This window comes from Verticillium dahliae, genomic scaffold, assembly GCF_000150675.1.
Source record: "Verticillium dahliae VdLs.17 supercont1.14 genomic scaffold, whole genome shotgun sequence".
NCBI classification, from domain to species: domain Eukaryota; kingdom Fungi; phylum Ascomycota; class Sordariomycetes; order Glomerellales; family Plectosphaerellaceae; genus Verticillium; species Verticillium dahliae.
Window position 1 is genome coordinate 617,955 of NW_009276945.1, and position 12,697 is coordinate 630,651.

General features: G+C 58.1%; 5 protein-coding genes across 5 annotated transcripts; 1 reads left to right on the top strand and 4 right to left on the bottom strand.

The window, feature by feature from the left end:
• Nucleotides 1-234: 234 nt before the first annotated feature.
• VDAG_06786 (uncharacterized protein) lies at nucleotides 235-1,504 on the top strand (the record flags this gene model as incomplete). The annotated part of the gene is made up of 2 exons (XM_009659490.1): nucleotides 235-270; nucleotides 404-1,504. The coding sequence occupies 2 exons, from the start codon at nucleotides 235-237 to the stop codon at nucleotides 1,502-1,504; spliced, it is 1,137 nt and encodes a 378-aa protein (XP_009657785.1).
• Nucleotides 1,505-3,468: 1,964 nt separating this feature from the next.
• VDAG_06787 (v-SNARE) lies at nucleotides 3,469-4,123 on the bottom strand (the record flags this gene model as incomplete). Its single annotated transcript, XM_009659491.1, has 2 exons — nucleotides 3,469-3,994; nucleotides 4,113-4,123. 2 exons carry the CDS (start codon nucleotides 4,121-4,123, stop codon nucleotides 3,469-3,471), a joined length of 537 nt encoding a protein of 178 aa, XP_009657786.1.
• A 1,076-nt stretch (nucleotides 4,124-5,199) lies between these two features.
• VDAG_06788 (uncharacterized protein) lies at nucleotides 5,200-5,723 on the bottom strand (the record flags this gene model as incomplete). Its single annotated transcript, XM_009659492.1, has 3 exons — nucleotides 5,200-5,390; nucleotides 5,499-5,511; nucleotides 5,586-5,723. The coding sequence occupies 3 exons, from the start codon at nucleotides 5,721-5,723 to the stop codon at nucleotides 5,200-5,202; spliced, it is 342 nt and encodes a 113-aa protein (XP_009657787.1).
• Nucleotides 5,724-6,642: 919 nt separating this feature from the next.
• Nucleotides 6,643-7,139, bottom strand: VDAG_06789 (uncharacterized protein; the record flags this gene model as incomplete). The annotated part of the gene is made up of 2 exons (XM_009659493.1): nucleotides 6,643-6,656; nucleotides 6,773-7,139. The coding sequence occupies 2 exons, from the start codon at nucleotides 7,137-7,139 to the stop codon at nucleotides 6,643-6,645; spliced, it is 381 nt and encodes a 126-aa protein (XP_009657788.1).
• A 980-nt stretch (nucleotides 7,140-8,119) lies between these two features.
• On the bottom strand, nucleotides 8,120-11,022 carry VDAG_06790 (PSP1 domain-containing protein; the record flags this gene model as incomplete). Its single annotated transcript, XM_009659494.1, has 2 exons — nucleotides 8,120-8,795; nucleotides 8,852-11,022. The coding sequence occupies 2 exons, from the start codon at nucleotides 11,020-11,022 to the stop codon at nucleotides 8,120-8,122; spliced, it is 2,847 nt and encodes a 948-aa protein (XP_009657789.1).
• Nucleotides 11,023-12,697: the final 1,675 nt, after the last annotated feature.

The window sequence follows — 12,697 nt, forward strand, 5'->3', positions numbered from 1 at the left end:
TACGTTTCTGTGACTATTGAAACGTCACAACGTCCATTTTCTCCAACCCCGAACTTCCCAGACATCCCGGGTTTCTCTTACGCATCGTTTCAACGACGACCGACCTCCGATGAAGGCGGAAGGGCGAAAAAACCAACGAACAAACTCTAACCTTCCCTTCTGACGACCTGCAACGAATAGGACACATCCCAACCCCTCCTCGCCGGCCTTTCAGCCCATGAGGCACACGCCATCATGTTCGGTCTCCTCCCAGACCTGACCCCTCGAGACGTACGCTCGAACCCCCCTTCCCCCCTTCTCCGCCTCCTTTCTCCTCCATCGTGAAGGCATGACCTCCTGCACGTTGCAAACTCTGACCTTCGGCGTGATGTGATGACTTTTGACTGACTTTTTCTCTCCCCAGTCACACTCGGTCTGGTACTCGTCCTCCCGAAACCCGCTGCACCACCCGCCCGCGCCCGACCCATCTGTCGACCACACGAACCCGCACCCCGACCATGCCGCCCAGCAGTCCTCGTCGCGCCGCGCCGGCCAGCTGCTCCTCGAGCGGTCCCAGCTCGCGCGCCTGCGCGCCGACGAGCACAACCTCGACCGTCGCCGCCTCAACGTGCAGAACTTTGGCAGCACATGGCTCAAGCCGCCCGGCGTTCCCAAGACGCTGCACCAGATGCGCGAGGAGCGGCGCGAGGCCGAGGAGCACGCCGAGGCCGTGCGCCGCGAGCAGCTGCAGCAGGAGCTCGCCGAGGCCGAGGAAGGCGGCGGCCCCGAGGAGGATGATGAGACGGCCGACATGGAGGACCTGGGCGACGGCGCGCGGGATCTCGATGAGGAGATTCCCGATGCCGATGCCGTGGGCATGGAGCTCAGTGCCATTGGCGAGTCGTCGACGGATGAAGCTTCCGACTCGGATAGTAGCAGCGCAGCGAGTGGGGATGGCGATGACGATGACGACGATGGGCCGAGGGCCGGGGACGGGCCTGGCAGGGGGGAGGCGCTGCGGGAGGAGCGCAGGGCCGAGCTCGTGCAGGCGCGGATGCGCATGGCGCGTGGCGGCGACGACGATGTGTACGGGGCCGACGAGGAGGAGATCGAGGCCGAAACGGAGGGACAGCTGCTGCTCGAGGACGAGGGCGACAGCTTCCTGCCTGTGGATGGTCAGGTCGCCGACGAGGACCTCGACATGGACGCCGACCTCGACGGCAGCATGGCTGACGGAGCCGAGCTCAGCGGCGTCTACGAGCACACGGACACCGAGGCCGAGCTGAGCAGCAGTCTGCCCTCGGACAGCAGTGACGCCGAGGACGAGGACGACGTGGGTTTCGCACCGCGGTCGTCCCTCGGGGCTGGCGTGCTGAGGCCGCCGACGAGTCCGACGATGCAGGGGCGCGGTCAGACCCACCATCCGCGGCAGGATATGGACCTCAGCAGTCTTTTGTCGGGAGGGGACAGCAGCATGCTGGGGGAGCAGTCCGCAGGCGGGGGCTGCGCCGCAGCGGTAGCATGAACAAGGCTGGGGCGTTGCTTTGGAGCGGTGCTGCTCTTTAGGCACGACGCCGCTCTTTCGGCACGACGGCAGCGCGTCTTGAATCTGGCGTTCTATGGGGGGCGCATTGGCATGATATGGGGGGCTTGGGCTACGCAAAAGGTCGAGGCCACTGCAGCCGGCGAACGGGTCTGTGTTACGATTTATGAGTAGGAAGCATTGCCTGTGCCACTGCCAGGGATGAAAGCGAGAATGCGGAGCGAAAGCATCCTTGAACATGATTCAATCTGTATCTGTGTCCTGTCGGTGTGTACTACATTATTGTTATGGAGTGGGTTGCGCCGTGGTGTTTATTCCCATGCAAATTGCCCCATTCGTGAAGAGGGGCCAGATACTTCAACGGGATATGTCCTGGCGAACTCTTTAGTGCCCTCTAATTCTTGTTTTGGTGGCATGGTGAGCAAGCAGACTACTATCGGAAAAGCTGGCCCGAGGCAAGCAAAGTGTCAAGGCCGTATTGACCTGATAGTTTCCCTGTCGGTTCATTGCCTATTATGAAAGGTAAACGACGGGAAAATCCTGCTGAAGCTCCCTGTTACGACTCCGAGTGCATGATACACAAGACTTGTTCGGTTCCTGCGAGGCATACCTAGTCTTGCCTTAACTCCTCTGTTGGGCGTGAAGAGTGCGAAACTCGTTGTCGCCGGCGCCCTAATTGGGTTCCTCTTCTTCTATTTCGAATAGGCCGGGGATGACCTTGCCAGGTATCGGAATTTCCCAAGCCGGTGTCAAGGAAGCAGAATGCCCCTTAAGTGTGCTTCCCAGCATCGTATACCAATTGCTGATCAAGTCTGGACAAATTATTCGGTGACTGCATGTTCAAGAACCGCTTTTTCGCAAGCTGACGAGGGGTTGGCACATCTGTACCTGATGTGCGGATATCTTCCAAAACCGTGACCCAAGTTCTACCGCTGAACAGAATGGAGGACTTACCAAAAGGGTGGCTGCACTGATGACTTCAGCCCTCCCACGCTGGTCTCATCCGTGCCATGGTGTAGTCGACGTTGTGTCAAGTGGCAATTGAATTCTGGTATGCATGGCGATTGTGAAGGCAGGCCGATGACAAGACGACCTCGGAACGGCACCCTCAATTTCAGGCACCAAACTTTCTGAAGAAGGTAACTCGAAGCTTTATCAACATGTCTGGTTCATGATCACTTGGAAGCTATCGCTGGGTTTATCAGGCGGGCAGCTCTTCAACGCAGCACTCAAGAATACCTCGCAAAGCGGACAAACAGGCCCCCAAACGACCATCGCGAAACAGCAAAGGACCGTCATGTCACAAAGGTTCCCGAAATGACCCATGCTACTACCTACCCGTTGCCGAGGCTGTTGTAGCGCGAGAACTTCTGGGCCACACGAAAAAGCTGGCAAAGGTCGAGGACAAAGTTTGATCCCTGCCATGATTTACCATGTCGGCCTGGAAGACTTGAAAGCCAATGGGGCAGGCTTCAGGGTGAGGTTTATATCCGAACATCAAGGTATCACAACATGACCAAGGCACTACCACGCCCATGTCAGGACGTATGCCTACTGATCGACTGCCATTGCCACACGGGCAAGCCAGCCACAAACATTTCCCTCCGATCATTCAACAGAAAGCCTTCCAGCCATGTATTATGCACTCCAAACATGACAGCCTCCGCAGAGAAAACAAATGCAGTCTCCATTTTCCAAAGCTCACGCCAAACGCCACTGGTGCACCCCCAGACCGTCCCAGAAACTCCATAGTCGACAGCCCACAAGCCAGGCACACATGCAAGCGGCCCCCGCCGGCTAAAAGACCCAGACGTAGAAGAACAGGAAGCCGACGGCGGCAAAGAAGGCGAGCCACACCTTCCAGCCGACGCCCGTCTTCTGCGCCATGACGAGCATCCTGTTCATGGTGCCGCGGATGCGCAGCCGCGTCGAGTCAAACGTGTCATTCATCTTCTCCGCGAGGGGCCGAGGAGTCGCGAATCTCGTCGCCAATGGGCGTGTGTCATCTGCGAGAAGGAATCAGCCGTACGCTCGTAGACCAGGGAGGGTAGCTGTGAAGAAGCAGGAGGGGGACATACGTCCTTCAGGATCTTGACCTTGCCCAGGATACCCTCGACCTGGGCATCGTTCTGGCTCTCGAGCTCGTTGAGCACGGCGTCGCTGTACTGGCCCCTTTGCTGCCACGTCAGCTTGCTGTTCGCCCACGGCGCCTCTCTGTTTCCTCGTCTCTCGGCGGGATCTGGGAAGCGGGGGAATGCGTTGCACACGTACTTGCGGTTTGGGGTCGCCGACCGGAAGCCGCCCGGCGCGCCAAAGGCAGGCGAAGATGTCGCGCCGTTGCCGTTGCCGCCGGCATAGCCATAGCCGTAGCCGCCGCTGGGACCGGCGCTCGGTGGACGACGGGAGCCGTCGTTGTAGCCTTCGAAGAGGGCGCTGCGGGAGTCGCGCTGGTGGAGGGAGGATGGGCCGAATCTGGGAACCGGGCCGTGTTAGCTTGGGGGGAGGCCGCTGTAGAGGAGGCCGCTGCGAGCGTTGCTGCGACGCAAAGAGACCATTGCGTTCTGTCGCTGGAAAGGGGGGCTCGACGGACCTTGATGCCATGATGATCGGGTTCTGCTGATGTCGTCGTCTATAGGTCGTGGTGATGCTGGTCGCAGAGCGGCGCAGGGAGATGCATCCGCGTTCGTGATGTCCAGCGGTGCTTCGAGTTTCGTGTCTTGTGAGACAGCGATGAGTCGTGGGATAGGTAGAGACTTTGATGTTTCTCGCTTTCCCGGGGGGGGGATAAAGGGTCGTATTGATGGCCGTCGCTGACAGGGTTCTGAACTTTTTGCGACCCCCCGTCGAGATCAGATTGCCGCTGTCCAAGTATAGATAGTTGGCTGATAGAGCACAGGTGTTCATTAAAGTCGACGGGCCCATGTGGCGTCACCGTCACTGGCTGCACTCAGTCCACTGTTACGTTTAGGCGGCGCAAGGGGAGGGAAGAGGGGCTCCAATTAGGCATGGCCGAACATGGGCCAATGGCGTGTTGTTGCCCATTGCTGCTTCGACTTGGTCCCCTCGTGATGGCTTCATGTCCCTCTTGATCAATCAATCTCAACAACGTGGAGCAATCATCTCGGGAACAGCTTCTGCTGCAGCTGCCGCCGAACGGCATGCAAGTCTGCCGAGTGGTAATTTACACCTTCATCACGTTACGAGACTGCATAGTTGTTGGCCGCAGGTTATGGGACGCACACCGCCACATGGGTGGATGCCAGCCTCCCTGACCACCACTGTGAAATTGCAAGCTCCCGCTGCGCAACACATCTGCGTCGCTCCCCTGCAAGCGAAAGTTCCGTGGTTGCGGGAAGCAGCCTTAACAACATGTATTCATGGGTCTTAGCTACCACAGCGCGAGGTGCGACAGCAAGACTCGATCCCCGACCACTGGATCCCAGGCAAGAGAGAGGCCTGTCCAGAAGTCGCATCGTGCCTCGTCCGTCGCGCCATCTTCCATCACGCTCCTGTCCAAGCTCAAATCGCATTCATCATGTCATCATCCCCCGGCACTCCGGCCAGCCATAACTTTTTGTCTTGTTCGTCGTGTGTTGCCGATTGCCCCTTTTCCCTTCTTCAGGCCGAAAATGAAAACAATTTACTCTCAAAAGACCCGTAAGCAGGCTGATGCAGGCTTAGTCGGTGTCCATCTTGGAGTCCTTGTCCTCGGGCGCGTTGAAGTCCTCGTCGTCATCGTCCTCGTCGTCCTGGGCAGGGTTCTCCTCGGCGGCCTTGGCCCAGTCGATGACACGGCCACGGGTGCGGCGGCCGCCCTCGACAATGTTGTTCAGGTCAATCTCCTCGAGGCCGTCCTCTTCCTCGATGGCTGCGCAAGTCCTGTCAGTCACGGTGTTGTGTAGGTAGGAGCGCGGGGCACAATGGTGGGGGGGTAGGGATGGAAAGAGAGAGGGAGAGGAAGGCAGTCGCGTCTTACCGGGCGGGTTGGTCTGCCGGGGCGCAAAAATGTTAGCGATGCAATCACAATGGAGGATCAAGTTGGATGCGCCGGTTGCGCACTTACAGTCTCCTCCTCGTCGCTGGAGCTGCTGTCATCCTCGTCCATGGCGCTGTCCTCGACGCTGGTCTCGGCGACACCCTTGCCCTTGTCGGCGGGGGTCTCCTCGGCGAGCTGGTTGTTGGTGGGCTCCTGGGCAGACATGGTGTCGGTTGTGTGTTTGGTTTGGGGAGGGGGAGGATAAAGCTGTGGGTTGAGTTTTTCGCGTGTTCGGTGGTAAGCAGAAGGAAATAGAGAGTAGGCACGGAGCTGGGCTGCACGACGGGGTGGGAGCGTCAAGTGGAGGTGAGGCGGCGCGAAGTGGGTTTTATCACTGGCGCCTTCTTTTGCTGCCGTCGCTGGCGCCTTCCCCAGCACAGCTCTCGCCAAAGCTTGCGAGCTCAGCGGTTGGCGGCGGGCAGCTCCTCCCTAGCAACCATTCTGCTGCCTGTTTCGGCCTAGTGCGGAGCTCCCTCGATTGCTGACAGGCACGTGACTGTTGGGAGAAGACATGTCGCCCCTCGTTGACCTGAGGGAGGTAGATTGAGCATCAAGGGAGCGACCGCAGAGTCAAAAAGCTGGGGAGTTCATCTCGCTGTTCTAGGCAAGTGGTGGCTGGAGGAGCCTCTGCGGGCCTCTCTCGCAGATCAAGTATGCCATAATCCGTCACTAGAGCATACGTCACTCAACACCGGATCACCAACCACCACTGTCTTGTTTGCGTGATGTATTAGTAGTGTGTTTCTCTTCATCCGTTCTGTCCCGTCCCGAAAGAGTGGCCGAGCTATAGCCCGCCTCCTGGTTCAGATCGCGTGCCTCGCATCACGAACGACAAGCTGATCGTTGTGTCTTCTGCTTGCCCTCGACAGAGACAGAAGCTCGCAGGAGTCTGGTCCATCAAATGAAACTTGACCTGCCAAGATCCCGCAAGACAACACCAACCCTCCCAGTTCTGTCCGTCCCGGCGCGTCGACTTTACGATGGCGGCCCCGCAAGGATGAAGAAGGACAACCAGTCAACCAACCACCCTGTCCGCCCGCTCATTTATCCCCAGACGTAAGCGTCAGCAGCACAACCGCCGCAATCACCCACCAGTACCTGTGAAAATCGTCAGCAAACCACTCCCAGCAGCATCAGAAGGGGAGAGGGAAGGGGTGGAGAAGGGAGAGAGAGAGGCAGCAGGACCCGCCCCCCTCGCCAAAGCCAGAACTCACTTTTGCAACAGCGTCTTCTCCGCCTCAGGCTCCTTCTTCCTCCCATCCACCAGCACAACAGGCTTGTTGACGACAGGGGTCTCTCCCGCGCCGCCGACGGCAACAACGGCCTGGGGCCCAAAGTCCCGCGTGGTGGCCGGCGTCGATGCACACGCCGCGCGTCCGCCGGCAGGTCGGGCGCCTCGTAGGACGCGACGGTCGCGGACGACGGCGTCGAGGCGTCGTAGTGGATCTCGGCGAGCGGCAGGGGCGGCGCGGCGTCGCCTGTCGAGGGGCTGATGGGCTGGTAGTGGAGGTGTGCGATGCGCGGGCTGGCTGTGGCGAGGACCGCGGCGGCGAGGGCCGTGAAGAGAGCAGTGGCCCGCATGATTGTGGCTTTATTCGGGGAGCATGCGCATGCAGATGGGCGGCGATGCTGATGCCGATGCTGATTGACGGCTTTCGTAGGATCTCGAGGGGAAGTCGTGGGCGCCGCAGAGAGCTCGTTGGTGGTGGACCGATTGATCACGCATCTACCTGACGAAACGTCGCTGGTCCGGAGTTACTTCGGCTGGGGAGCAAGCCGCAGGCAATCCCCACTCTCACAGGACTTGCATGGTGTTGAACTACAGGGTTGGGTGGACTGCGCGGGTACAATTCAAATGTCACAGATGGAAAAGACTTCCCAGGCAATGCTCAAGCTCGCAAGTCTGCAATTTTATTCTCTCGTCTTTGCTCATATCTTCTTCTGCCGCCAAGTGTTGCAAGCCTCGGAGTCGCGTCTGGACAGTGAGCCCACCCACTCACTCTGCGGGAGAGTCAAACGTAAGAATCTTTCTTGTACAACCAAGCCAAAAGCCACAGCCCAAAAAATTCCAGAAACCTATTTGTTTTGATGACACGAAATCACACCATGCTCGTGCAAAAGAAATCTCTGTCTATGGACCATCATTTCCCTGTTGTGTAGCAAAGAAAACCAAGCAAATCAGCGAAAACACCCTTTGTGTCTCTCTTGAGGTGAAAACAGGTAAGAGGCCGTTAAGGAGAATCAAATCCCAAGCAATGTAGCAAGCATGCGTAAAACGAGTGTGTCGTCACGTGTAGACCGCCATGTCGTATCACTCTTTCTTGAAAATCAGTTGCAAAATAGGGCCTTCTACCCCGGTCGAGTGCCCAACGCCCAGAGCCAGAAACCGCCAGTCTGGTCTCGAATTATGGTAGCGTCCCATGAAGCTTCGACCGTGGCCGTTCTGCGGACTTGGGAGGCGTTTGTTTGTCGTAAGGACGCGATCTAAAACAATCGATGCAAAGAGAGTGTGTGCGGTGGCGTTGACTAAATCGTCTATGGACAGCCAAAGACTCTCCTGCTCATCGAGTGTTCAGCGAGAGGCCCTGGAAAGCAGGCCAGTCACCTGTAGGTGTCAAGGTCGAAATACTGGAATCGTGTGGAGTCGAGCCCTGAGGTGGCGTCTGGAAACGACCCCGCATCGCATAGTCACCGGATTGCGGGTAGCTGTACGTGTCCAACGACGGCATGACGCCGGCTGAGTATGGCATGTTTGTCTGGCGGTTTGCGTTGCCGACAGCACCGAGGTGAGCGTAGGGATAACCGGATTGCGGTGCCTGACCGTAACCGGACCCTGGCGCGGGCAGACCTCTATCGCCTCCTACAGGTGGACTGAACGTGTTAGGTAATCCGCGAGCGGCAGGGTTGGCTCCGGTGAAGCTGGCATGCTGCTGCTCGTGCTGCTGCTGCTGCTGCTGCTGCTGCTGCTGCTGCTGCTGCTGTTGCTGCTGCTGCTGCTGAGGAGCAGGCGGCTGCTGCTGGCGCCGTTCAGGGTTCTGCGCGGCGCGCTGAATACCGACAGCACCAGGTCCAATGCCACTAGGAGCCTGAATACCGAGGGTCGGACTAGCGAATGAGGCAGGATTGATGGCGGACATCCAGATCCTGGTCTTGTAGATCTTGAAAAGGTCGGTGACGAGGGAGTTAAAATTGATGTATGCGTCGGCGAAATAGTAGAAAGTCAATTTCTTCCAATCCCTGAAAGCACAGGTTAGTATCCAACGCGAACCTGCAGGTCCGGGGGGTCAACCTACATTTGGAATTCGGCATCGAGAATTTCCATGTTGAGGCCGTGTTCCTTAACCTTTTGCATGCACACACGTTTGGCCTTGGCCTCGTTGCCCTCCTTGTCGCGGAGGGCATGAATCTCGTGACTTTGGGCGAGACGTTTGATGAGCTTGGGCTTAAGCTCCCCGGCATTAGCCTCTTGCATGTGGTGTTGACTTGGAGGTCCCATGCCGCCAACCGCACTACCCTGAAGTCCGTTGGCGGCAGCCATGAGACCGGCGCCTGTGCCATCTTGCGCGGCGGCGGCGTTTTGCGAGTACATCATGAGCCATTTGTACTGCTCTTCGGCATAGTGCTCTTTGAGTTCCTTCGCCGTCTGCCAGTCCACGTTGTCCCGCATAACCGTTCCCAGGTCAGTTCCGCGATCGGCTTCGACAATGACGAGGTCTCCAGGCTTCACCGTCAGGCCGGTACCTTCCTGAATATAAAAGACGTCTGCTCGAGCACACTTGAAGACCACAATATGAAGCAGCTGGTTGTGCCGCGGTTGCGACATGCCGTAGACGTTCCGATGAGGCGAAGGGGCGCGATTGGCATACTGGGGTTGCATACCATATGGCGAGGGGAAAGGGTTGTTGAAGGATAGGCCTTGGGGAGGTGCAGCAAGCCCACCGCCGGGTGTGAAGAAAGAGGCCGTTTCAGGCATCATGGCAGCCTGACGCTGTTGGAAAGAGCGCATAGAGGCATCGGCAAAGGTGCCAGCGGAGTACCCTGTGTTCTCGGCATACCCGAGCCCGTAGTCAAGCACCTGCGCGGACTCAGCGACGGGCGTGGTTTCCAATGGCCCAAGCGACTCGTTGATGGAGCTGATGGATGCTTGTCGGGTGGGCACGTCGGCGAAAGAGTGCCTTCTGCTCTGTTGCCCGTCGCCGGGGCCACCAAATCCGAGAGAACTGTGCCAAAAGGCTTTCTTTACGTTTTCCAGCTTTCGGTTCTCGTAAGGTGACCGAGAAATGCCAGAGCCCAATTCGCTCATCCGTCTGTTCAGAGCCCTTTTCGCGGCCATATCGACGCTGTCGCCACCCTCATCGAGTTCGTCAATGGCGTAATCGGATTCTTCCGGAACAGAGTCTCTCAGGCCATATCCGTTTCCCATGCCGTAGGAAGCCTGAGTCGACGCTCTCGGTCGATGACGCGCGCTAGCATACTGCTGCTGTTGTTGTTGCTGTTGCTGCTGCTGGGCCTGCTGTTGCTGCTGGGCCTGCTGCTGGGCCTGCTGTTGCTGTTGCTGCCGGAGCATGGCGTTTTCGCGGGTGAGCATCTCGATAGTCTTCGCCTCGACACTCTGGTGCATCGAGCTATGCATGGACTCGGATGTGCTGCCATCATCGTCATCATCTACCTCGTTTAGTTTGCCGAGCGGTCCTCCTTCGTTCGACATCTCACTCAGCATGCTCGGCCGCGAGGGACGATGCTGCAATCCGGAATGCGGGTGGCCGCGGCCGCGATTCAGAATGGATGAACTGGACAGAGAAGGGGTGGTACTGTCCGGGTCTAGTTGACCCACAGAGTACGACTGCGAGCGGTACGTCTTGGGTGTTGGGTGCAGGGGGATGGCGAACGGAATCTGTGAGGTAGGCCCGTTTTCGCGGGGGCCTGGAGATGTTTGACCGAACCCGGCATCGACCCCAAAAAAAGAGCTTCCAGCTGCCGAGCCCGGGGGCAATGTAGATGTTGGCGAGGGCAACACCTCGGTCAGTCGTGAGGGCGGATCTTTACGATCCGAGTTCCAGATGGCCGTTCCCCAGGGAAATGCTGCTGGTGCCGGGCCACGGCCGATAATGTTGGATGGCTGAGCCCAGGAACCTGCGTTGGTATCGGCCGACGGAGTGGAGGGGTGAGAGGCTGTGGGAGACATTGAGTTGCTAGCGAATGAACCCTGACGCGGGCGGATAGGCTGGGTGGTGTCGTTCAGCCAAGAAGCGCGCCGTACCTTTTGAGGGGGAACAACGGGTTGGGGGACCTCCTGCCGATTCTGAGTCTCATCATCGTCGGAACTGGCCAGTGCCTCGGAATCAGGCGTCGATCGGCGATTGAGCTTGTCGAGGAAGATGGCCTGGCTGCTAGGAGCTATTGCAGCGAAGCCACCTTGGCCCGATTTGGAGGAGGAACTAGGTTTCGCTGTACTAGAACTCATTGTGACGGTCGTGAGTCGACACTGATGTGGGATGCGCTGTTGATGCGAAGATCACAGTTAAAGGGCCAGAGTGGTAGCTGCTGGCCTTGTATGCGTTCGGTCGGGATGGAGGCCGCCCGAGGTAGAAATGAGAAGAGCGCCTCCGATGTAGGCTCCAAGCTGGAAGGAGGCTTGGCGAGTGTCCGAATCGAATAAGTGCGAGGCTCTGACGCGGTGAGTCGTCTATCGCGTGTTAGTCGCGCGCCCGAGAAGGTAGTGAAGTCTCAGAAGCAAGTCAGGTGGTATCGCGCGCCAGCCTTGTCTGAGGTGTTCCAGATAGGCAGGCGCGTGCAGGTTCAGTAGGCAACCACGTGAGAATTTGCCAGCTGGCAGTTTGAGCCGTTTGAGCCTCAATGCCAGATTGGGTGTTGTCGCTGAAGTATGGCCTCGAAATCAGAGCTGGCGCGGGCGACGACTCGGGGCACAGCGACGAGAAACGGTGCTTTGACTTGGGTTCGTCGGGGTGCAATGTAGCTGTGCTGGCAGACTGGCTTTGGGGGGGTAGGTAGGTAGGAAGGTGGTGGCAGAAGGGTGGAGCCGTTTTCGGAGAATTGGGCTTCTGGCCTTGCAATAGCCTTGGGCGCAAGCGGCAGGTTCGTGGTAACAAGAGGTACAAGTGGAGCAGAATGATGGCCAAATATTGCCGCTGAGGGTTTGATTGCGTACGTACCAGTTGATTGTGTCTTTGAATTCGTGTTTAGTGGGTAGGAGTGGGCACTATTGGCGAGGGGCGCAATGGTCGGGATGTCGTTGTGTATTTGTTCTGGAGCAGAAGGAAGAGTTGTGTGGCGGGTTGGTCTGCCTCCTGGACCAGGGATATCAGGTTGGAGAGAGTGTGAGAGTGAGAGAGAGAAAGAGAAGAGGCGGACGTGGCAGGTTGCAGGCGTGAGTTTGAGGCGACAAGTCCTGGGTTGTGATTGATTGGGCTCTTCCTTCTGAGGTGGTGAATCGAAAGTGGCGGGCTAGTGCCAGATGCAATTATGGCCAGATTAGGAGGTGGTGAGATGGACAGGCGAAAGGGCAGGTTGTTTGGGACGGCGTATTATGAATGGGTGGGAACGCGAGGTGACGAACGAAGCGTGAGGCAAGACAAGTAGGTGTTGGGAGGGTGGTGGGTGTCAGTGTCAGTGTCAAGAAGCCGTCTAATCCAGTTCGTCTAACCCAAACAACGCAAGGAAAGGAATTCAACGATTCGCCAGGCGGACGGAGGTGTGTTGCGCAAGAACCATTTGCCTCCACTGCAGCTGTCCAACCTCGAATGAAGAGTCCCCTGTGTCGTGTCGCTCCTGTCGTGCCGTGGCGTGCGTTTGGGGGTTGGTTGGCGTGGTGCAAGACAGGACGCGAGCAGATGGATGGGCGAGTGAGGTGAGGAGAGCGAGTCCAAGTGTAGTAGTGTCAGGGACGGGCTACATGCGTCGCATGGCCGGGACTGGTCCTCTTTGACCTCTTGCCCTGAGCTTGGTCGCGAGCTAGCGGGCTGTACAAGCCGTTACTGAAAATGTAGCCGTGTGTTGAGTCCTGAACGACGTTCTATGAGGCAGAATGTGGTGGTAGCTACGAGATGGATGACCTTTGCTGGCTAGGCAGCGAGGAGCAACGACGAGGAGGTAGCTTTCGCGTGGTGAGGGAACGCGTG